Below are 25,663 nucleotides of genomic sequence, written 5' to 3'. Positions count from 1 at the left end.
CCTCATTGCATAGGTGTGTCCGGATAATATATTTAATACTTAGGTTGGAACTTCAATTGGCCGAGCGGTTCTAGCCCCTTCAGTCCGGAACCGCGCTGCTGCTACGGTCACAGGTTCGAATCTTGCCTTGGGCATGGATGTGTGTGATGTCCTTAGGTTGGTTAGGTTTAAGTAGTTCTAAGTCTAGCGGACTGATGACCTCAGATGTTTAAGTCCCATAGTTCTTAGAGCCATTTGAACCATTTGGAACTTCAATAGTGGCAACACTGCTGTGGAGACACTATGCAATGGAATCTACTATTGTCGCTGATAGCACACACTGTTGACATACCTACTTTACCTCCGAGCAAATGTACTCGCCCGTCCCATGTCATCGGCGTCCGCACAATCGAGGGAAACAGTCACTTCTGAGCGAGCGGTCTAACGTAACGGTGTCACTATGTTTTCGAAACAGGAACAACGGAGTTGGATCAAGACCGAATGTGCCAGAAGTCTTACAGCACGACAGTGTCATCAAGGTCTTCAAGAGGCGTGCGGGGAATCGGCATTGCGGTACAAAACAGTGGCACGTTGGGTAAAAACCTTCAGCGAAGTTCGGCAAACTGTGGCAGACATGCATCGGGCAGGTCATCGTAGCGTCTCTGAAGTAGTAGTGCATGCTGTTGCCGCATTAGTTGACAGTGATCGACGCCATACGATTCGTGAGCTCGCCCACGAAACCGGATTAGCGCATACGACTGTGCTTCGCATCCTGCAGGAACGCATGGGCATGCGAAAAATTGCATCACGATGGGTTCCGGATGATTGACGTAAATGCAGAAATGGAGGCGTTACGACGCTGCTCAGACGCACTTGAGCGCTATGAGCGTTATGAGCGCGAAGGAGAGGCTTACTTACGCCGTATCGTAACACTGGATGAGACATGGGCCACATCGTACCAGCCAAAACTGAAATGCCAGTGCTACGAATGGCGTCATTATAGGTCGGCGCGAAAGTCGAAAATGCGTCAGAGCCCCAGTATGGTGAAAGTTATGGTGATTGTCATGTACGGCTGTGATGGTGTTATCCTAACGCATTGCATTCCTTCACGGCACCGCCAGTGCACAGTATTACTGTTCGTTTTTGGAGCATCACCTGTGACCAGCTTTGCGAAAGAAACGGCGACACTTTCTGCGCGACCCACCCATCATTTTGCACGACAGTGCTGTGTATCTGATGTCTGTGAGGGTGTGGCGCAGGGAAGACGGGGCATAACCGTGTGGACACCGTCACCGCCCGCCCTCACAGAAAGCGCCTTCTAGGAAGCCGCGTGGCTACAGGTCGAGCTGCCCGCACACCGCACATGCACCGCCTGTCAAGCGACCCCTGATTTACAGGACACTCAGGCTAGGCAGGTGACGTCACGGAGCAGCACTTTGGACCCCTGCCAAATGGTGTTTTACGCCATTCATAAAGCTGCATCAGTGCACTACACGAGCTCGAAAGCGCTGCTTCTCCTGCCTAAACTAAAAATTCTGTTTTAATAAAATCTTCTGGGGATTTTAGCTGTTTGCAATAGCTACAGTTCCACGGGCGTTGTCTCCAACTGTCAGGCTACTGTCGGATAATAACTGCAAGAGCTCGCCAGACAAAATATTAGTGATTTTGTTCAAATAGAACTCTGGTCGCTTTAGTGAGTTGTAATTAGTGTAATATTGGTACTAAGCTGTCGTGTGAGGACTGTGGTCGGAAGAATTTCGTAACCGACAGAGACCAGCGATAGGAGTCACGCATTGACAGTGACAATCGGTTTAAAACACGACAATGATTTCTGTCACCAGTCAATGAAGGTCCACCTCAATCGGTTTCCGAGCGAACGTAGCGAAGGGAACAGCGTGCAGTGTATGTTTCGAATCGGACACCCTGTAAAATGTCGTTTACAGCAACTGCACATTTTCATTGGCTAAACTAGTGGTCGCCAGTCTCGCTAGTCAAAAGCGTCATTTATCAACAGTGCAACTATGGAAATTCCTTTTGAGAGCCAAATTTAGTGTGCCTGCAAGTAATTTTATTTGTTATTGCACAGGCTTATATTTCTTTGTCCCCATCAACGCCTGTTTCACTTATTTGCGGCTCATAGTTGTTACTAAATCGCTCTCCAAACGAATTTTCGTCTTTCGGCCGATCGCACGTTTTTGTCACACTTCACGAGAAGCAACTGAATAGATATTCTTTCCACTGCTTTGTTTTGCATGAACTTTGGCACGTTAAAAATTACCTCACGCTGACTTAGAAGTATTATTCCATCCCCCTTCCCCTGTCCCTCTACTTTTGAAGACACTACCACAAGCAGAGGAACTGGTGCAGGCAGCACCATGTGGAAGTGGAATGAGTGGTCTATACCCTTATAAACGCCACTTGTTCCACATAGACTCGTCCAAGCTGCAAACATACTTCTGTGCAAACCCCATGAAGTTTCATTAACAGTGTATATACTCGCCCGCACAACATATTTGTGGAAGGGCCACACTCTATGTGTCAAAAAGCTGCATATGGCTTATGAGCTGCAGTTTATGGACCACTGGGCTAAACAACACAGAAACTGGACGGCAGTTTACTGGAGGCGATTAGTGTGATCGTACATGTCACGAGTTTGCCCTCTTCAAATGACGAGAGGTGTCAGGTGCACTGACGGACGACTGAGGCATTCGCGTCGTAGTGCATGGAGGGTGTAGGCGACACCAGAGGTAGTTCTGTAATATTTTGGAGGTCTCTTTCATGTAATGACATTGGTTTGAGTTATTCAGGTCATTATGAACAAGAACCACGATGTTTATTTCAACATTCTCGGTCAATGCTGCCCTTTATTCTAAATTGCCGTGATGAGTATGCTATGGACAGTCTCATCGTCCAAGATGCGTCTCTACTTTGATGAACACTCAGGCAAACTATCGTACTTCGAACGACTCGCCAATCACTTTATCCTAATGCCATGGAAAATGTCTGGGATTATTTGGAACAGCATGTGAAATATAGCAATCATCATCCCCACTAAGTGGCCTCAACTTCATATGGCACACTGAAGAAATTTGTGCACTGTGTCCATTATCGAGAGTAGAGGCGTTGTTCCACGGTATTATTGCGATGTCTGCTTGGGGTGGCTACTTATTGTGTGTTTCCTTATTAAATCGCTCTACGGGTCTTTGGATTCATACAATGCCTGTTGTATTCTTCATTTTTGCTGTCTGTTGTTGATGCCATTTTTGGCTGGAACACTGAACAGACATACTTAAAAGTTCGAAGTGGCTCTATCTCCCGAATCACAGGCAACGTTATCCATACTTCATTTGAGCACATATCTTACTGCAAATTACTGGTAAGAAATATCTATACTCTGCACACCAAGGAAAATTGTGTGGTAGCTAACACACTGCAAGACGGAAAAAAAGACGCACCATGAAGCAACGATCCGGATGGGACTGAAATTGGTAGGAGTAATGTACATGTACAGACAAACAAATGTTTATAACTTCAGAAAAATTGGATGTTTTATTCAGGAGAAAGAGCGCTACAAATTGAGCAAGTTAATAACGCGTTGGTCCTCCTCTGGCCCTTATGCAGGTAGTTTTTCGGTTTGGCATTGATTGATAGAGTTATTGGTTGACTTTCTGAGGAACTTCGTGCCACATTCTGTACAACTGCCGCGTCAGATCGCCAAAATCCCGAGCTGGTTGTAGAGCTCCAAACGTTCTCGATTGGGGAGAGATCCGACGACAATGCTGGCAAAGGTAAGGTTTGGCAAGCATGAAGACAAGAAGTGGAAACTCTCGCCGTGTGCGGGCCGGAATTGTCCTGCTGAAATGTAAGTCTACGATGGCCTGCCATGAACGGCAACAAAACGGGGTGTAGAATATTGTCGACATGGAGCTCTTATTTAAGGGTGCCACGGATGACAACCAAATGGGTCTTGCTATGAAACGAAGTGGCACCGCAGACGACCACTCCTGATTGTCAGACAATATGACGACGACAGTCACATTGGTGTCCCAACGCTCTCTGAGGCGTCTCCAGACAAGTCTTCGCTGGTTATGGGGGCTCATCTCGAAGTGGAACTCATCACTGAAGACAATTCTGCGCCATTCAATGAGATTCCAGGCCGAACGTGCCCGATACCGCAGAAAATGGGCTTTTGGGTGTACAACGGTCAGTGATAGTCGGAGCAAGGGGTGCCACGATTTCAGCGCCCTTTGTATGAGCAGCCAATTAAAAGTCTCTGTGGTCACTGAAGCACCAGTTGCACGTTGGATCGATGATAATGGTGAATCTGGGTCTCTGGGTGCCTCTCTGACCATTGCTCGGTCTTCAATTTCTGTCGTCACTGTAGGTCTACCACTTCCTTCTTGACGCTGTGTTCGCCCACGGTTCAACCATTCCGACCAACATCGTTGAACAGTGGCATCGCTCCTATTTACATGTTGAGCAATTCGCCGATTACTTCACCTCGCTTCTTTGAGCGAAACTGCACGTCCTCTGTCAGATGCTCACATCTGCGTATATTATTCACGCGCCTGTCTGCGAGACATAGTTTCTGTCCAACTGAGTACACGGAATGAAACTCGCAAATACTTTATACGCTGGTATCGGCATGCCACTGTTGATCATCCTTGCTAATTGCGCGGTGAAATTGCGCTGCAGTGTGATACATACATAAATACATACATACATTTGCCGCCAGAGTTGAAATTTTCGCGTTTTCCGACGATATCTTTGTGCATATCGATTTTTATTTTATTTTATGTTATATTATTTTATTTTTTTGTCTTAGTGTAGTAGCGGTTGCTCTGCTTACGATTCCGACAGAGTCGGCCTGAGTGGTCGAGCGGTTCTAGGCGCTACAGGCTGGAACCGCAGGACCGCTACGGTCGCAGGTTAGAATCCTGCCTCGGGCATGGATGTGTGTGATGTCCTTAGGTTAGTTACATTTAAGTAGTTCTAAGTTCTAGGGGACTGTTGACCTCAGAAGTTAAGTTGCATAGTGCTCAGAGCCATTTCATTCCGACAGATGGTAGAGCCGTAGTAACTTTTAAGATTACTTCTACACAAGACGTTACAAGCAGCGTGCTGTAACTGGATTGTTGGTCGCGGGAAAAGAAACTTCGATGAACATCCAAAAGCGCTTAATGTGCAGAGTACGGTATTGATGCAGTTCATAGGAGTATTGTTGGGCGAAGAGTAGAGGTGTCTAAAGCATCAAGTGCTTGGGGACGTCCTGTCATACCCAATGCTCCAGACATGATGAATCCCTGATAGCGTTATTAGGGCACACCGGTGCGTCACGCATAGAGCCATAAACAAGAAAGCAGTCACTGGAGTGGCACTTTCCCTAATCATCAAAGAAGATGCATTTCAAGGGAGCTTCCTCTGCTGGCAGTCTTGATGACAATTTTTTTTCCAAAAGGGCCAGCGATTTATTCAGAGGCATAAGTGAATACGTAGAACAAACTCAACACTAGTATCCTGTATGTATGGTCCCTGAAAAATCTTTCTCTAACACGACAATGCACGCCCACAAGCAAGTATCAGGACCCGACACACATCGCCAAATTGAGTTGGGTATCGCTGCCTCATCCGCCCTACAGCTCAGACCTGGCTTCCTCAGACTTCCACCTGTTTGGTTCACTTAAGGATTCTCTACGTGTGACACACTTGGAAGATGATGACGTAATTCATGCAGTGAAAACATGGCTAAAAGCACAGGATGAATGTTCTGAGAGAAAAATTGTAGCCCATTAATCTTGAATGACCCTCGACCATTGTACTACCATCTGTAGCCTGAAACACACATCACTAGATGGCATAGAAGTTTAGCGCCCAGGCTAGACCCTAATAACCTCTGTGTTTTCTGGGTAGGCAATAAAAATTGGAATTTCGGCCTTTCATTCCGCTTGAGGTTGGCAGTTTTCATGACTCACTACCGGGCGATTGCGGTCATTTACCGCGCCTTATTCAGTTATGTACTGCTTTCATCTTAACATTCCTGTTTAGGAGCTACAACAATAGTTATTGATTTAGCTAAACTTGCAGAACTGATAAAAAAAACGATCTGTACGAACAGGGTCCTCGTTTGAACGCGCTCAGTTTCCTACACCCACTGTACCACTTTTCACTTAAGAATAAAAGTTTCTCGTTCTACACTGATACGTAAGTTCGTAAAAAATTTTTACAAGTTTTGAAGGTCACGGAGACATAAAGATACTTTGAGGTGAAAAATCTTAAAATGAGAATTCGACGGTTAATTTTCATTTTGCACTGCTTCTACTGAATATCATAGTTTGATTTTGATTCTGTTTATAATTCAGCTTTTTTCCGCGTAAAATAGTTACAAATTGTACAGGGAAAAGTAAAAGGGAACAAAGCAGTTACGTATGTACTTGAATGTTTCGTAGTTTATGAAAGACAGATAGAACTGCTCAGCAAGTTTCATGTAGTGCTAATGTTTCTCTCAGCACTCAGCTGTTGTTGTTGCATGCATTTACTGCCTCTTCTGTGGGATCTGGTTACTCGTCCCACAGTGCAAACTGCAGCACATCGTAATTCCGCCGTAGCATTGCAAATTATGCAATGTGTCTATGGAATGCCTTACAGATGAAAAGTTACAGGACATTTGCGTTACTAATGAACTGATCATAATTTACGATAATAAAACAGCAGTTCATCACCTTTTATCCGTCCCACATCAGTAAGCTAACTGTTTAAAAGATGACCGTATCGTTTACAGTTCGTATATGCGGCGACCTTGGCATTAATTATGCCTTACACTTGTTAAGAGACGTTTGGTTACGGTCTTTTGTATATAATGCATACTCTCTTCATGTGTTTTTAAAAATCGGTTGTGACTGGTAATTTTTAATAAATTCTTTCAACAACAGGCTGTGTACACTAGAGACTGAATTTCGTTATTTGGTCTTCTTCTCAGTTTTAGTGCGTGTAAATATGCACGCAGAGTGAAGAGACTGAAGTTTCCTAGCGCGATTAATAAACGCTAGGCTTTGAAAGTTCCGCCGGCCGTGGTGGTCTAGCGGTTCTAGGCGCGCAGTCCGAAACCGCGCGACTGCTACGGTCGCAGGTTCGAATCCTGCCTCGGGCATGGATGTGTGTGATGTCCTTAGGTTAGTTAGGTTTAAGTAGTTCTAAGTTCTAGGGGACTGATGACCACAGATGTTAAGTCCCATAGTGCTCAGAGCCATTTGAACCATTTTTTTTTTTTTTTAAGTTCCCTGCCTTGAGCGTTTTCCAACACTACGAGCGGCGGTCGTACGTGTTGTTGCCCGCACTCGAATCGATCTAAGTTCACCCGACGAAATATTGGGCACTCCACTCATGAGGTATGGCTATAAAATAACGGGACTATGTTGTAAAACATTTTATTTCAAAGACATTCAAATTTATTGTCACATTCAATGCACTCCTCTCCTCTATCCCTACAACGCTCTATGTGAATTTTTCATTGATGAAAACGACTTCGGAAGGTTTTCTTTGAGCTTCTTGATGACACGTGCCACTTTGCTTTCACTGCTTCAACAGAGTGAAATCTTGTTCCTTTTAATGTAGATTTGACCTTGGGGTACGGATAAATCACAGTGTGCTAGGTCATTAGAATAAGGTGGTTGGTATAACACTGGGATGGTGTACTTCGCTTGAAATCTCTTAGCAGATAATGCGGTATGAGCCGGTGCGTTGTCTTGATGCAGAACCCATGACTTCTTCCACAATTCGGGTCGTTTTTTTTCTTACTGCCTCACGAAGGTGATAAAGAATCTCGAGATAGTAATGCTGATTAATAGCTTGGTTTTAAGGAACCCAGTGAAGATACACAATTCCATGAGCATCGAAAGAAACAATTATCGTCGCTTTGAATCCTATTTTGCTCATTCGAACTTTTTTCGCTCTCTGTGAAGTTGGGCCCTTCCAGTGCATAGGTTGGCGCTTAGTTTCTGGATCATAAGTGAAAAACCAAGATTCTTTACATGTTACCACTCTTTTCAAGAAATTAAGATCATTTGCAATTTATTCAGAGTGTCATCACAAACGTTTTCACGAGCTGCTTTTTGATTGACCGTGAGAATTTTTGGCGCTAGTTTCGCACACACTTTTCTCATGTTAAATTGGTTATGTAAAATTTGTCGTACGCACTCTTTGGCACTTCCTACAGTTTCAGGAATCGATCGAATACTCAACCGACGGTCAGATCGAATCAGATTATTTACTTTTTCGATATTTTCATCTCTCTTTCTTGTTGAAGGACGTCCCGGGAATGAGTCGTCATCAGCGTCTTCTCGGCCGTATTGGAAACGCTCTAACCACTCGAAAACTCGCGTACTTGATAAACAGTCTTCTTTAGTACAAGATAGTTTTCAGTGACAGTTTTTCCAAGTTCCGTATGAAACGTAACAAGCCGTTGCTCTATTATTACCTTTACGATTTTCCGGCAAAACAAAAAAGCTGTTACACAAATAAACGCCATGGGCACAGTGATTTGTCTACAGACACCAGAGATGTCTTTTTCGACCGTGAAGGCTTCACATTTCACAGTTACTGGTCGTTCATCTTTGCTGCATGCGTACTTACTTTGTGACAGGACCAGTTCCGTTATTTTATAGCCACACCTCTTTCGGAGCGCACTAAATGGTTTAGGATTGGCACCAGGCTGGCATGAGGGGCTCCACTGCTGACGTAGGTCGTGGCAGTGAAGTGGCGTGCACGTGCCAGTCGGTTGTGTGGAATCAACGCTATAAGGTGGCTTACGTATAAACATGGCAGAAAGGATGTGTCTGGTGTGCCCAGTGAATGAAGCTGCTCTATTTGTTGGTGTATCAACAAGGAATGTGTACCCACGGCAGCCATGTAAGACTGCGTAAGAATTTGGTCGGAGAAAGTGGAGGCGAGTGTCAGTCTTGTCAGTGACATCAGGTTTCAATCTTGTCAGTGACATTAGGTTTCAAACACAATGCAGGTCTGTCTCAACCGGTTTCCAAGCGAACGTTGCCAAGGGAACTGCGTGCGACGGACGTTGGAGTCGGGTACCTCTTAAAAGGTCATTATTCACAGCAGCATTTAAAGTTACACGTTTTCAATAAGCCATTCGACACAAACTGGACATGCTTACTGGAAACGTGTAGTGTGGTTCTACGAATCACGAGTTTGCCTTTTTCAAATGAGGCAAGGCGTCGAGCACACGGACGGCGCAGTGGTGCGCTTAACCTGCTGTGTATGGAGGAGGTATTTCAGGCTGGAGGTGGCTCTGTGATGTTTTGGTGGTGCTTTTTACAGCATGCCTTGGGCCCACTGATTCAGATTGCCTTGAACTTGGACCAGGACGTTTTCTTCAACGTTCTCGGTGACTTAAATGTTGCCCTTTCTGCTAAATCTTCATGATTAGCATTCTATGGACACTAAAGTCTTCCAAGATAGCACATACACTGAAGAGCCAAAGAAACTGGTACACTTGTCTAATATCAGCTACCGCGAACGCGCAAAAGTCCCGCAACATGCCGTGGCATGGACTCGACTAATGTCTGAAGTAGTGCTGGAAGGAATTGGCGCCATCAATCCTGCAGGGCTGTCCACAAATCCGTGAGAGTACGAGGAGGTGGAGATCTCTTCTGAACAGCACGTTGTAAGTCATCCCAGATATGCTCGACAATGTTCTCATCTGGGGAGTTTGGTGGCCATCGGAAGTGTTTAAATTCAGAAGAGTGTTCCTGGAGCCACTCTGTAGCAATTCTGTACGTGTGGGGTGTCGCATTATCCTGCTGAAATTGCCCAAGTCCGTCGGAATGCACAGTAGTCATGAATGGATGTAGGTGATCAGACAGGATGCTTACTTACGTGTCACCTATCAGAGTCGTATCTAGACGTATCAGGGGTCCCGTAACACTCAACTGCATACGCCCCACACCATTACAGAGCCTCCACCGGTTTGAACAGTCCCTACTGGCATGCAGGGTCCAAGCATTCAAGAGGTTGTCTCCATACCCGTACACGTCCATCCGTTCGATACAATTTGAAACGAGACTCGTCCGACCAGGCAACATGTTTCCAGCCATCAACAGTTCAATGTCGGTGTTAACTGGTCCAGGCGAGGCGTGAAGCTTTGTGCCGTGCAGTCATCAACGGTACACGAGTGGTCCTTCGGCTCCGAAAGCCCATATCGACCATGTTTCGTTGAACGTTTCGCACGCTGACACTTGTTGATGGCCCAGCATTGAAATGTGCAGCCATTTTCGGAAGGGTTGCACTTCTGTCACGTTGAACGATTCTCTTCAGTCGTCGTTGGTCTCTTTCTTGCAGTAGCTTTTCCGGCCGCAGCGATTTCGAGATTTGATGTTTTACCGGATGCCTGATACTCACGGTACACTCGTTAAATGGTCGCACGGAAAAATCTGGAGTTCATGCTACCTCGGAAATTCTGTGTTCCATCTTTCGTGCGCCGACTGTACCACCACGTTCAATCTCGTCTAAATCTTAATGACCTGCCAATGTAGCTGCAGTAACCGAGCTAGCGACTGTGCCAGACACTTGTTGTCTTGTATAGGCGCTGCTGACAGCAGCATCGTACGCTGCCTCTTTACATATCTCTCTATTTGTTGAATACGTATGCCTGCAACAGTTTTCTTTGGCGCTTCAGTGTATATTCAAAGGGCTGCCCGCACACGTTCACGCTTTGGCGAATACTCAGGCACCCTATTGTAGCTCAATGACCCGCTAAATCAATCGATCGTAATCTATACAAAATATGAGGGACTATTTGCTTCAGCTATCAACATGCCCGCAGTGTAGTGGTCTACGGGATGTAATCATAAATTGGTGGCTTCAACTAGATATGTCCTACCTTAAGAATCTTTAGGACTGAGGCCATTATCAACGCTAGATGAAAAGTTAAACAACGTTAGTTCTGTGTTTCCGGGTTGTCTAGTGTGCTTTGGACGGTGTCTTCAAATTTTGGAGCAATACTACAACCGAGTAAGTTTTGAAAGTGTGATATATTCAGAGATTTTCCCGTAATATGAAATTTTTTGCCCTTCATTTCTTCTAAACTTGATAACGAGCACGATGGAGTCAAGTGTAGAGGGGATTTTGTAACATAAAATAGCTTTCTGTCATGGTGCTAATTGGCTAAGGAGCCGAAATGACCGTAGCAAATTACGGAAGTTGCTCTGAACTCACAATATCGGCGAGTTGGTTGAGAGTTCTTGGCATTGATGTGGTGGCATGAAGATAGGATCAATATGGCTTGCCCGCGTAGTTTCATGGGCATTTACGAGCTTCGTAGATGATAATTTTAGTACATTTCCAGGTGATTTTACGACGTCAGCTTCACTTCAGTAATTGCTAATTGACACTAGGATTTTCAGTTGAAATTCTACATCTGATAGCTACAAATTGAGGTCATTGTGGCTGTTCTGAATTACAACTGCCAGTCTGTTGATTGGGGGCTGAGAATCAAACCAGTGATTTTTCTGATAACAGAGAGATATTCCACTTCAGAGAAGATTCTTGTGTTTCTTCTAGAGGTTATAGTGTTTGCAAACGTCATAGTTATTCTAGCTACGGAATTGACATCATTCATCCCACAAGAAAGAACTATTAAGAGAAAGCTAATACATAGAAAACTGAAGTAGTCGCACTAGAAAGAAAAAAAAGATAATGGTAAATGGAGAAACATTGGAACATGTACAGAGTTTTAAATGCCTAGGAAGCTGAATAGAAAGCGGCTGGAAATTGCAGCACATGAATTCAAACAATGATACCAACGGCAAAAGAGGCTTTCTGTGAGAACAAGGGAGTTACATGCAGCTATATGGACAGAGATTTGAGGAAATTTGATAAGATGTCCATTAGGAAAAAATGAGGGGCTTATAAAACAGTCTTTGAAAGGTATGCGGAAGGAAGCAGATGGCGAGGGAGAAAGATGTTACATATTCTAGATGATATGAAGCACATACAGCATCCTTCACACGGAAGCGACAGACAGCCAGAAATGGGGACACAAAGGACCTGTTAACGTAGCAGAAAAGTGACGGTTATGACATGGCGATTTGGTGTGGCGAGGGAAGGAGTGCCGTTTGTCTAAGGGAATTCCCCGTCGCGTCATTGTAATGCGTCTGAAACTGCCGCACTTGTGAAGGCGAGAGAAGAGAAACCGTCGCGGACCGTGCTCCACAGCGCAACATAAAGCGATGCGGCCGGCGTGCCAAGCAGTAGCTGTGTGGTGTCTATTGGGCAACCTATGCCGTTACACTCGTCTCAGTGCGGTGACTGTGGGATCGCTTAGTTCTGAAGGGAAACGTAAGAGGACGCATTAGGTGCATCGTCGGGCGGTGTGACGACAAGGAGGAAAGTTAAAGCCACAGGGAGTTCGTCGTCAAAAATTGTTCACACAGAACAGTTTCAGGCAACAGTATTGGAGCATGTGGGGAAAGAATCCGTCAGTAAACACGCGTAAAGTTTCCCGTGAAAAGCTCACTTGAAAGAATACATGTGCAGAGTCCAGACCTAGTTGCAATTAACCCCTCTGTTATGAACGTTCTTTCTTACTTTCCGTGTCCACTGAGCACTAAATCTTTCCTCTCTGGTAGTAATTTTCAGAGCATTGCCCTTTGGTTAAACTGAGTCTTGCAAATTTACTGCTTCGTCTGTGCAGAGGAGTAGGTGATACGGTATATCCCCACATTTGCACGAGTCGTCCTACACATAAACCCGTATCTTCAGGGTGTTAGACGATTGAGTGTTCTCCACGTGGAGTATGGTTCAAGATGGTTCAGATGGCTCTGAGCACTATGGGACTTGTCATCTGAGGTCATCAGCCCCTAGAACTTAGAACTGCTTAAACCTAACTAACCTAAGGACTGAAATGATAATTAAATAGACACCCTAGCTGCAAACAGGCGTTGATATACTTTACTGGGGACATGTTGAAAATGTGTGCCCCGACCGGGACTCGAACCCGGGATCTCCTGCTTACATGGCAGACGCTCTAACCATCTGAGCCACCGAGGGCACAGAGGATAGTGCGTCTGCAGGGACTTTTCCCTTGCACGCTCCCCGTGAGATCCACATTCCCAACATGTCCACACCACTACATTCGTAGTGCGCCTAATAGATGTTGGCCCATCATACTCATTACTCGTGGCAGATTAATCTACCAAGTCCCGTACGAGTTCGGGCATAGCGTGTGCGTTCACACAAGAAGGTCAATGGCCGGAAAGCCATATTTTAACTGTATATAGTTAACCTAAGGACATCACACACAACCATCCCCGAGGCAGGATTTGAACCTGCGACCGTAGCGGTCGGGCTACAGCGGCCGGCCGTCGAGTATGTTCAAATGTGTGTGAATTGCTAAGGTACCAAACTGCTGAGGTGATCGGTCCCTAGACTTACACACTACTTAAATTAACTGATACTAAGAATAACACATACATACCCATCCCCGAGGGAGGACTCGGACCTCCGGCGAGAGGAGCCGCACAATCCGTGACATGGCGCCTCAAACCGCGCGACCGCGTAGGTTGTATGAGCGTGTGGGCCCAAGGTAGTTCCTGCTTCAGTTCGTAAGTAGAACTGAATCTTCCATACTTCTAGAATATCTGGTCTTAGGTGGAATTGTTAAGGGAGCACTTCTCTTGAGCAAAATGTTTTTGAGGAAACTGTTTCTCGATGTCAGGCGTGGCGCGACAACAGTGTGATTATGTAGCGTATGTGTTGGGCCATGTGTTGGCACCTTCCTCACTTTATTCTGCAGAGGCTGCAGTTGTGACATGGAAAGGAGCTATAGACGCGAGAGGGTAAACAGTAGTCAGAATTGGAAGTCTCAAGCATCCAGTAATAGTTTTTACTGCCTCATTGAAGGCAACATTTACTTACTTCCAAAGAGCTGACGCTTCCCATACCGATGATGCACACTCTCCTGCTGCAAAACCTAGAGGCATGCCAGTGGGCCGGCCTGGGTGGCCGAGCGGTTCTAGGCGCTACAGTCTGGAACCGCGCGAGCGCTACAGTCGCAGGTTCGAATCGTGCCTCGGGCATGGATGTGTGTGATGTCCTTAGGTTAGTTAGGTTTAATTAGTTCTACGTTCTAGGGGACTGATGACCTCAGAAGTTGTCGCATAGTGCTCAGAGCCATTTGAACCATTTGCCATGCCAGTGCTCCTTAATACCTCTCTCTCTCTCTCTCTCTCTCTCTCTCTCTCTCTCCCCCCTACCCCTCCCCGCTTCCCCATCTTCAGTTCTCTATCTTAGAGTACTCAGTTTTGGGTCCTCTGTCATCTGTACAATATTTCACCGTAATGTTTTGAGAATCCCTCCATAAGCAATTCCACTACATTCTGACCCTGTTTTTATGTACAAAATTCGTTCAGCCTTATATCTGATAATTTCTGCCGGGCATAACAAAACAGGATTTTAAACGCCTGGCAGCCACCAGTCGCATCGCAGTAAGGCATGTACTCGGTCATTCAAAGGAAAAATCTTTAAATAGTCGCTGTTGTACGCCGAACGTGGTTACGTGGATATAATCTATCCGGCAGTCAACACGTACGCAAACAAGCAAAGAAGCTAGCTGACAGCCGACATGTGGGGGTGAGGTAAGAGATGCGCAGCAGATAGGTGACTGCAGGTCACGTTTCCCCGGACAAACACAGCAGCTGATGGCTCGGCTCACGTGTTGCAGGACGAGCGAGGCCGGCTGATGCGCAGGAATATCGTGCGATACGCCGTGCTGTCGTACGTCATCACTCTACAGAGGGTCAGCTTCCGCGTCAAGAAGCGATTCCCCACCTGGCAGCACATGGTCGACGCTGGTAAGTACTCAACTGCGCTCTTGTTCTTGTTGTTGTTGTTGTTGTTTAGAGTGTCACTGCAAGAAATACCAGGTGGTTTTAATCCAAGGGAAGCTACTCACAGAGGTCCTGTGTGGGGCGTAATTATCGTATGGCAGAGAAACTTGGCAGATATTCTGATGCGTTAATGTGGAACCAATTTACGTTGGAGAAAGATTAATTCCAATTTTGCCCACCAGGTGCAAATCTAGTGTTGTGAATGCAAGAAAGACGTATAGAAATGTTCCATACACAATGGATTAGAAGCGGGGCGTGGTCAGAAAAGGTCAAACAAGTGAGAAAAGCATAGTGTTATTACCAACCGCTGCTTACATAGTTTGTCCAATATGAGCACTAGAGACGTCGACGAGATCCTGTACAGCGCCAGATTTGCATCTGGTGTCCAAAACTGGAACTAATTTTTGCCAGTGTAAATCGGTTCCACATTAAATCGTTAGATTATCTATCAAGTTTCACTGCCATACGATAATTATAGCCCCCATTGGACATACGTGAGTAGCTGCACTTTAATCATAATCACCCCGTTCTATATCGTAATGTCTTGCTGTTATACTCATGTCTCTATTCTAAGTATTTGTAATCTCCATCACCTACTATTGTGAATGTAGTAACTCAATGTTGCTATTAATTCAGCCCAAACATCCACGGTATCACAAAACTGTTTCTCTGCTATGGTTCCTTGGTAGTAGCTGATTTCAGCACTTGCAAATAAAGAATTGTCCAGTAGGGCGGCACTATAAGAAACACGTGGCGACACAGTAACAAATAACATTTATTAAGGGTATGTTACAAAATAGTACTTTGGTATAGTTTGATCTGTGTCACTTCATGACCAAAACCTAATATGATACGTAACTAACTTCGCTGTCTCTTTGCAATCTATGATATTGCATCACTGAGAGTAATGTGTACACACACTCTGTTAATTGTCGTAGTTCCCCTAACAAGAGAACCTACCCATCGCACCCCCCTCAGATTTAGTCATAAGTTGGCACAGTAGATAGGCCTCGAAAAACTGAACACAGATCAATCGAGAAAACAGGAAGAACTTGTGAGGAGCTATGAAAAAAATAAGCAAAATATACAAACTGAGTAGTCCGTGCGTAAACATAAGCAACATTAAGGAACCTGGGAGGTAAGGAGCATCGTGGTCCCGTGGTTAGTGTGAGCAGCTACGGAACGAAATGTTCATGGTTCAATACTACCTCAAATGAAAAGCTTTAATTTTTTATTTTCAGACAATTATCAAAGTTCATGCACTCAAACATGATCAACTTCGCTCTCCAAAATTCCAAGACATGTTCAGATTTGCTTGGACACATGCAGGATTTGACGGTCTACACACGGAAAAATTTGAAAACGTTAAAAACGTATGTCTTGACAGAGCACAGGGAAAACTGTGCGACCGTGAAACTGTTGCATTAATTTGTTGCAGTTTATGTGACAAACTCTTATGTTTTCATCACTTTTTTGGGAGTGATTATCACATCCACAAGAAAACCTAAATCGGGCAAGGTAGAAGAATCTTTTTACCCATTCTCCAAGTGTACAAGTTAGATGGGTCGACAACATATTCCTCTCAGGTGACGCACATGCCGTCACCAGTGTCGTATAGAATATATCAGACTTGTTTTCCTGTGGAGGAATCGGTTGACCTATGACCTTGCGAGCAAATGCTTTCGGTGCCCATTGGAGAGGCACGTCCTTTCGCCTACTAATCGCACGGTTTTGCGGTGCGGTCGCAAAACACATACACTAAACTTATTACAGTAAACAGAGACGTCAATGAACGAACTGACGGATCATAACTTTGCGAAAATATAGTAAACGTTTCATTCGAGGGAACACTTGAACCAAGAACCTCTCGTTTCGGAGCTGCTCACGCTAACCACGGGACCACGGCGCTCCTGAGCTTACGTTATCTTGAATGTTGCATATCTTGCGCATGGCCTACTCAGTTCGTATAGTTTGCTTATTTTTTTCATAGTTCCACACAACTTCTTCCTGTTTTCTCGATTGATCTGTGTTCAGTTTTTCAAGGCCTATCCACTGTGCCAACTTATAACAAAATCTGAGGGGGGTGCGATGGGGAGGTTCCCTTGTAAGTAATGAATTCTTAGTGAGAAAATAGTCTTCAGAGTTCTATACTGAGCAAACTGCATGTTTTAAAGTGAACTGTCTGACTATTGATTGGTAACTCTGTGTGTGTCTGCGGTACATTGCGTTTTGTGCCTGTCGGCGGAATTATTTCCATGTCCGCATGTACGAAGTGGAAGCAAACCAGTCTGTAGTTGACAGCGTTCCCCCATTGGCTGTCCACACCATGTGGACGTACACACGGCATGCTGTAGAAAAGTGACACTGAAGCAGAAAGATGTTCTTACTCGTGAGCGCCGTCTGGAGGATGCAGCATGGAACTGAGAAACGCGAGTCGAGTGGTTGTGTTTGCGTTGTGACGGCCTCTTGTTGTATTTATTCTTTCTCTCTTGCCTGGCACACAACACCAAACTATTGCATTGAGACAGTAGTTAATTGTGCTTGAGACATTAAACTTAAAAATGTTCTTTTGGACAGTGGAATTATACCACTCATAATTTCGATAACTTTACAGTTCTTTAATTAGCCATTTCGTTTTAAGGGAAGTTGTTGCTTGATATTTTGCAAGAACTGTTACAGGAAATCATATGCATCTCACATGCCTTCTACCCAACAGCTGAGATCTATCTGTTTCATCTCGAATCTAATACCTTCTATTTATTCTCTTGGAACTACAATAGATACAGAACGCAAAATTATAGAATTAAACAGAACAAGGTTTCCGCTTGATACTTTCAACTTTCCACATAGCCACCATCATTCGTAATTCACTATTACCAGCTGTAAACAAGAGCCCGAATGCCGCATTCGTAATAACGTTAACTGGCTGAGACAACACACCGTCTTACAGCCTTGATGGCACATTTAAGTACGAAGAATATCGACATTTAGCCCATCCTTCATACGTACAAAGAGATAGGAGTCTGCAGTTGCTAAATCAGAAGTATGCGGTGAATCCGGTAGGACGGTCTAGCCAATTTTGGAAATGAGTTCCACCATCCTAAAACTGTAATGGGAGCTGGGGTTATCGTGTTTGAAGCGACAAGATTCAAAGATTAGTACTATAGTAAGATAATCTGGCTCTGACACCAAAGATCAACACAAACAAGTAGGAGACATTAGTTTCGGAATGCCACCTATAATTACCGAGAGGAGAGACTCTCCTGGAAGAGACAATATCGAATTTACGTAAGTCACTAAATTGAGCGGACAAAAAAAAATTCTATCTGCAGGCACAGAATTACAAGATGACTTTATTATTTATGTCATAATTATTCGCGAAAAGCAGCAACAGTTCTTCATAAACAGCTTAGACACCTACCCTTGTGACGTATATGCCGTCAACAGTCACACGTGCCGCCCCCCCCCCCCCCCCCCTCCCTCTCCACTCTAACCTCACAGTTTCCAATTCCATAATCAACATCAAATGTTTGGAGCTGCTTACGTTGTTAAGTAATGTTATGAGGCCATTAGAGATAAAGCAGTATTTCGGACCGAACAACTACATTGCACATATGCTGCCACGTCGTTTGTGAGATAACCAGCACTAACATGAAAGATTAAGGAGTACCCCAGAAAACCGTAAAGGTGAGACGAAAGCTGGAATTTCCTATCTGTCAAGTACGAATTCATGAATTACTTTTTACTGTTTTCTGCTACCAGTCACTTTTATTTCTTTCATGTTCAATTTAAGATATTGTAAGCGTTTCGAGTATGTTCTGCTCATCTTCAGGTTTTTGTACAAACAGAAAACTGTTACTTACAAATAAAATGTCATAAACTAAATTAACGTAGAACTTTTTGTTTATTTTTCGCTGCTGGTGTGGCTGTTGATGTATTCGGAGGGAGGTGGTTGGCCAGAAATTGATGTCCAGTGATGTCTACTGCTGGTGTGGAGCTGTGTCTCGTTGTGCATAATAACTGAATTACAGCGACTATTGTGTAAACCAATGAAAGTGTTCCCGATGGATCGCGACACACTGGAAGCAATACCAAGAGCTCTTAGTGGGCACTTCAAAACCAATGACATTGATGAAATATCCACGTGCTTCGATGAAGGGCAGCTGACAGATACATTTCTAGATTTCCGGAAAGCATTTGACACAGTGCCTCAGCGTAGACTGTTAACAAGAGGTCCGAGCAAACGGAGTGAGTGAGAGAGACTTTTTTTATAGAACCCAATACGTTACCCTCTGGACTAAACTGTAACCTCATTACACATACGTACCTCGGCAAGAATAGAGACACAACTCAAAATGCAATACTTGAGAAACCTCGACTTAAAGAATTAATTCTACAAACATGTTATTGAAATAGTATAAGCTTCTTTTAAATTTCGAGTAAGCGTTGTTGGCAGTAAATTCCATTATTTTTCGTACACATTGGGCACTTCACACACATTTTTCAGCGACTTCAACTAAAAATGTCGCTTTACCACTTGTCACTTTCTTGCTGGGGAGCCACATGGATCTTGCGCTGCTTTAGAATCAATTCATACATACTGCTGTTTCATAAAAACATCCAGTCAGCCGTACGCTTGTTCCGCGGCAGTAAATACTGCACGTGCGGGCTGATCCTTGCAACGTGCACTCTCTCACACGTTCCCTCATAGTCTTCAGTTTCACAACTGCGTAATTGCGTTTGCCCACAGCCAAATGTCAACAAGCGTTTCGCGCATCGCTTGGGCGCGGTGCTGTTGGGAAGCGGTTCCATACTTGACTCTCCGTACTGAAGTCACACAAAGGAACCGTCGTTTTTCCTTTTTTTTACGGTAAGTTGGATGTGATGTACTGGGAAGGGGCTACAGAGATCTAGGAAAACGCGAAGCGCACAGTATTTACCCCTTTTGAGACTAAACGATAAGTTCAACGTTGAAATTTTACGAGGAGATTTTCGTGGCGTCGGCCGCATGAAGCTGCAGGGGTGCCTGGTACTTGAAATTTAGTATGCGGTCCAGCCTCTAGCGCCTGTATTAACACAAATCACATTAAAAAACTGACAGCAACTACCGATTTTATAGATTTCCTCGATTGCCTACGAGCTGCTGCGAATGGAAAAAGCTGCGAATAAGAGAAAAATAGCTCGATTACATACCATGCTTATAACATTTAGTGGTGGTCTTGAACTGTCAAAATAGTATGATTAATATCCAGAGATAACATTTTTTAGTAATTTTAGTGCACGAGAAAAAACCGACAGTGTGATGTCGATCGTCTTGAAGATTTTATAAATAGATGAGACCGAGCTGAAATGCATTGTGTGCTGCAAATAATATCAGATCGATTAGAGTGGACGGCTTTTTCTCACGATCGCTTGAGGAGAACCCGTGTTGATTCCTACTGAAGAGCTGCACAGCCTCCGAAACACAAAGATGTGAACGATGTGACGTGTGGTGGTCTTGTGCGGGGTTACTCAGAATTCTTCCAATACATTTTTGTTCATCTGCACACCCTATACTTGTGGTTTGTATCGCTTCACGAGACTACACGTACAATATGAAATACGTGTACAAACTAGTATAAATTGCCCCCATGAAATCTAATAAAAAAGGTGATTTTAACGTACATCTGGAAATATCTACTTTATCAGCTAAATTTTCACACCTGCCTAAACAACAATGCTATAAATGTTACACTATACATTCAAAATAGTGTTAGATGTGTCGAATTATAGTGGTGAACGCCCCTGTCTTAAGGCATCCTCAGGTTGGATTAGGAGCTGCTGAACCGCTTCACAAATCGCAAACCACTTGGAAACGGAGTCGGAGGGGACGCGTTCGTGGAAGATATTTTGTCACATGGTAAATTCTACAGACAATTCTTACGTACTACTGCCTGCGTCGTCAACTGCCTGCTGCCTAATAAGGCCTCTGGTATTATGTTCGTATGGCATCCCACTCTGTAGGCGAGTTCTCTAGTGTGCTCTTGTGTGGTGGCTCTCGCCTTGCAGGTAACCGGTTAGAATCCTGGCGGTCGAAGAACTTTTCATTACCAAATTTTGTTGCATTCGCGACCATTTTTGACATCAGCTGTATTAGGTATGGAAGTAATACCTATTGCTGACACATTAAAATTTGGCAGATTAGAGCTAGTACCCGGTTTTCCTGCTTGTCGCGAGCGGTGACCTTAACCACTCGGCTAACCGTGCACGCTTCCAATACCGATCCAAACCTGGATATGCCACAGTGTCTACGCACCTTAGTGTTCGCTGCTTATCTGGAGTCCCGCAACAGGATTAATGAGACAAACGTGTTCGGTGTTACTATTATGGTCGATATGCCCGTCGAGGCTGTAGTACGTATGTGCAGAAAATGTCAGAATAAGAAATTTCCATTGCCAGGCTCGAAGGGGACGCGAGGTGGTGGACGGTTTATTACTACGAATATTTACGCCTACGTATATTCCTCCTGACAGTATCTAATGGAGCGCGGACTTACGACTCCCAAGATAGTAATCCCTCCGTCGAATGGGAGCCTAAGTCCGTTTATCGTACTTCAGAGGAGTTGACTGTACCTCATCAATGACTTTCAGCCTCGACGTTGTTTTCATCGACAGTAGCAAAGTTACAGCACTACACCTCACCGGCACTCATCCACACGATGTAGACACAAACAGTACGAAGAAAAACAACAGCATGCTACCTTTACTGGACCTTGCGTAAGACGGCAACATGTTATTCAGGTATCTGCTCACGAGCGTTCGTGTTTTGAATATTGGACTTGAGTTTCAAGTTTTGCTGTTGTGTGGGAGCATGCAGACAGGTTGTCATAAGTTGTTTGGCTGACGCAGTTTCTTGGTTGTTCACGACATTAATTGTAACTGCAACGGAAACACTGGTGAATTCATTCGATGCAAGCATAAAGTGAATTCTCTCATCAGCACACATAATGATTCCGTTGTCCTTGACCAATCTGTAAACGAGCCATTTCCTGACATTTTAATATTTCTTAATTGTCTGTATGTGAACAGTCTAACCACTGATACTCTTAGGTGTTGCGTGCTCTAACAAATTGCCTGACGTACTGCTAGGCTGATTTCATCGGAAACTTTTACAAGCGGACACCGATTACTTTCCTACACAGCTACACTTGCACTGCTAGTCTGAATAAGGGTCGCCAGCCTGACTTTGACCCGCGAGATAGTGTCAAGAGTCGACAATTCACAAGTTATTAATTAAAGCACTGTAGCTACCCAACTACCCTGAGGGATACTCAGAGAACCGACCTCTGTGCTCGAATTTTTACATCGCCATCACTTCATACATCGCCTCTAGCTCACTACTACTAACTTACGCCAGTAGTCTCCACAAAGACAAAACAGGAATACAATTCAATGCCAGTGCGTTAGAAGTTACGCAAAAAGAGCACGAAAACAAACGTAATTTGCAATACAAATGTATTTCCGTCAGTGAAACGCCGCCAAATCTATAAAATCTCACCTCTAGTCAGCTAATGACTCCACGATTTGATACCGTCATCTACATCTATATTCCGCAAGCCATATTATGGTGTGTAGCAGGAGGTAGTGTTCCTCCTTTCATGTTCCAGTTGCGAGAGGTCCGCAGGGGAAAAAAAAGGAAATGTTGATAAGCCTCTGTGGGAGCTCGAATCTCTGTGCTCTTACTTTACTGATCTTTTAGTAAGATTTAAGTAGAAATAGTTGACTCTTCCAACAACGAACGCATTCGGAGTTCTGGCAGTACACCGTCACCTGGTGCACACTGATGTGACAAAGTCATAGGATACCGACTATTATCTTGTCGGATCTTGCTTGGCCCGGCACATGGCAGCAACTCGTCATGGCATGGACTCAACATGTCGTTGGAAGTACCCTGCGGAAATATTGATCCATGTTTCCTCTATAGCCGGCCATAACTGCGAATGTGTTGCTGGTGTAGGATTTTGTGTATGAACTCACCTCTCGATTGCATCCCATAAAATGAGATGGCTGGCCAAATCATTCTCTCAAATGGCCCAGAATGTTCGTCACACCAATAGCGAACAATTGTGGCCCGGTGACATGGCGCATTTTCATCCATAAAAACTCCATCGTTGTTTGGAAACATGAAGTCCATCAATGGCTGAGAAAGTTCTCCAAGTAATCAGACATAGCCATTTCGAGTCAATAATCGGTTGAGTTTGACAACACGACCCAGTTCATTCCATGTAAACTCAACCCACCACCAGCTTGTAAGCGCTTTGTTGATAACTTGAGTCCATGGCTTCGTGTGCTCTGCACCACACTCGAACGCTACCATCATCTCTCACCAACTGAAATCGGGACCTTATCTAACCAGGCCACGGGTTTCCAGTCGTCTAGGGAGCAACCGACAAGGTCAAGAGCCCGTGGAGAGGCGCTGCAGGCAATGTCGTGCTGTTAGCAAAGGCACTTCCGTCGATCGTCTGCTGCCATAGCCCAGTAACACCAAATTTCACCGCACTGCTCTTACGGATACATTCCTCGTACATTACACATTTATATCTGCAGTTATTTTACGCAGTGTTGGTTGCCTGCTACCAGCTATAACTCTTCGCAAACACCGCTGCTCTCGGTCGTTAAGTGAAGGCAGTCAGCCACTGCGTTGTCTGTGGTGAGAAGTGATGCCTTAAATTTGGTACTCGCGGCACACAGTCAGTGGCAAGGGGAATAACTGCTTGTATGAGGACCAGAGGCGAACCAAGGCGTTATTGACTTGCTCAATTTTTGAAGCCCTTCCGTCTTGAATAAATCATCCAATTTTCCGAAATTGTAATCATTTGTTTGTCGGTACATATACACCACATTTACCGATTTCCATCCCATTTGGATAATTCCTTCGTGGTGCGTCGTTTTTTTTTCCTGTGTTTAGTGTCCTTTCACATGCCCAAGGAGTACACCCCGAAGTTACTTTTACGTGTGTAGATTTCTCTCTGTTAAGAATGACATGCTACATTCTGTTGGCTACCAACTAAGTGCGTACGCCCTAAACCGACCCATTGCTCACGGAAACTGTAAAATTACTCACGCATTCACACTCGAGCACACGATAATGCATTTACCAATTCTTTCAGTTTTCTGTAATTGGAACAAATAGTTCGCATATCACAGTGAATCATTTAACGTCCGAACTCAGAAATGAGTAATACTATGAAATCAGCACCTCCGTCCCAGAGACCAAATGACTCCAACACCCAGGATAGCTGCTGGTCGTCATGCGTCTTCGCGAACTCCAAACCCCCTCCACGAACTAACATGTATTTAACATTCAGACCTGTCAGCCAGGCACAGGAGCAGACTGTAGAGCTATTGGCTGGCTATTTCGTGCTCCCATTGATACCTCTCTTCTGCAAAGTGCCTCTCTCTGCCCGAATGTTTAAAGTTTCTTTCCAACTGATGCTGAGCGACATCTGTCACCATGAGAAAATCTGAGCCCTTAAACCAGGCTCGTAAGCCTTTACCACAATCCATTTAAAAGGAGTACGGAAATGCCAGACCCTAATCTTCATGCTCGAGAAAAAGAAAACAAGGAGACTGGAAACCGGCCCTGGTATCCGATAGCGTCCAGGACGAATTGACGGGTGGGGCCAAGAAGTAATGTCACACCCTCTCCGTCGGAGACTGACTCCCGTTGGCGGCAGGTACTGCCTTCATTCAGTCACGTCTCCTTATACGTTATCTGGTCACAACTATACGGAACCGCTGTGTAATGTGGAATTCACCACTAGATATCACAACAAGTGGAGCACAAGTATAAAAGTAGACAGGGAGTATTGTGTTGTCAATAGAATGGATCGGTGAGGAAACCTTAGTGGCTTCGAACGTCAACTAGTCATTGTACACTACTGGCCATTAAAATTGCTACACCACGAAGATGACGTGCTTCAGACGCGAAATTTAACTGACAGGAAGAAGATGCTGTGAAATGCAAATGATTAGCCTCTCAGAGCATTGACACAAGGTTGGCGCCGGTGGCGACACCTACAACGTTCTGACATGAGGAATGTTTCCAAACGATTTCCCATTCACAAACAGCAGTTGACCGGCGTTGCCTCGTGAAACGTTGTTGTGATGCCTCGTGTAAGGAGGCGAAATGTGTACCATCACGTTTCCGACTTTGATAAAGGTCGGATTGTAGCCTATCGCGATTGCGGTTTCTCGTATCGCGACATTGGTGCTCGCGTTGGTCGAGATCCAATGACTGTTAGCAGAATATGGAATCGGTGGGTTCAGGAGGGTAATACGGAACGCCGTGCTGGATCCCAACGGCCTCGTACCACTAGCAGTCGAGATGACAGGCATCTTATCCGCATAGATGTAACGGATCGTGCAGCCACGTCTCGATCCCTGACTCAGCAGATGGGGACGTTTGCAAGACGACAACCATCTGCACGAACAGTTAGACGACGTTTGAAGCAGCATGGACTATCAGCTCGGAGACCATGGCTGCGATTACCCTTGACGCTGCATCACAGAAAGGGGCGCCTGCGATGGCTTACTCAACGACGAACTTGGGTGCACGAATGGCAAAACGTCATTTTCTTCGGATGAATCCAGGTTCTGTTTACAGTATCATGATGGTCGCATCCGTGTTTGCGGTGAACGCACATTGGAAGTGTGTACTCGTCATCGCCATACTGGCGTATCACCCGGCGTAATGGTATGGGGTGCCATTGGTTACACGTCTCGGTCACCTCTTGTTCGCATTGGCGG

At 44.8% G+C, this 25,663-nt stretch overlaps 1 protein-coding gene and 1 non-coding gene across 2 annotated transcripts in view; one reads left to right on the top strand and one right to left on the bottom strand.

Moving 5' to 3' along the window:
• The window catches only part of LOC126259782 (bestrophin-4), a 568,776-nt gene that overhangs the window by 319,777 nt on the left and 223,336 nt on the right, over positions 1-25,663 (top strand). The window contains exon 4 of the mRNA XM_049956790.1: positions 14,711-14,840. Coding sequence (XP_049812747.1) covers positions 14,711-14,840 — 130 coding nt within the window. The remainder of the gene's footprint in view (positions 1-14,710; positions 14,841-25,663) is intronic.
• On the bottom strand, positions 12,965-13,039 carry Trnat-ugu (transfer RNA threonine (anticodon UGU)). The gene has a single exon. It is a non-coding gene; the product is annotated as a tRNA-Thr (tRNA).

This window comes from Schistocerca nitens, chromosome 5 (genome assembly GCF_023898315.1).
Source record: "Schistocerca nitens isolate TAMUIC-IGC-003100 chromosome 5, iqSchNite1.1, whole genome shotgun sequence".
Classification (NCBI taxonomy): Eukaryota; Metazoa; Arthropoda; class Insecta; order Orthoptera; family Acrididae; genus Schistocerca; species Schistocerca nitens.
The sequence above is the reverse complement of the archived record's forward strand: the minus strand, read 5'-3'. Positions and strand labels throughout refer to the sequence as shown.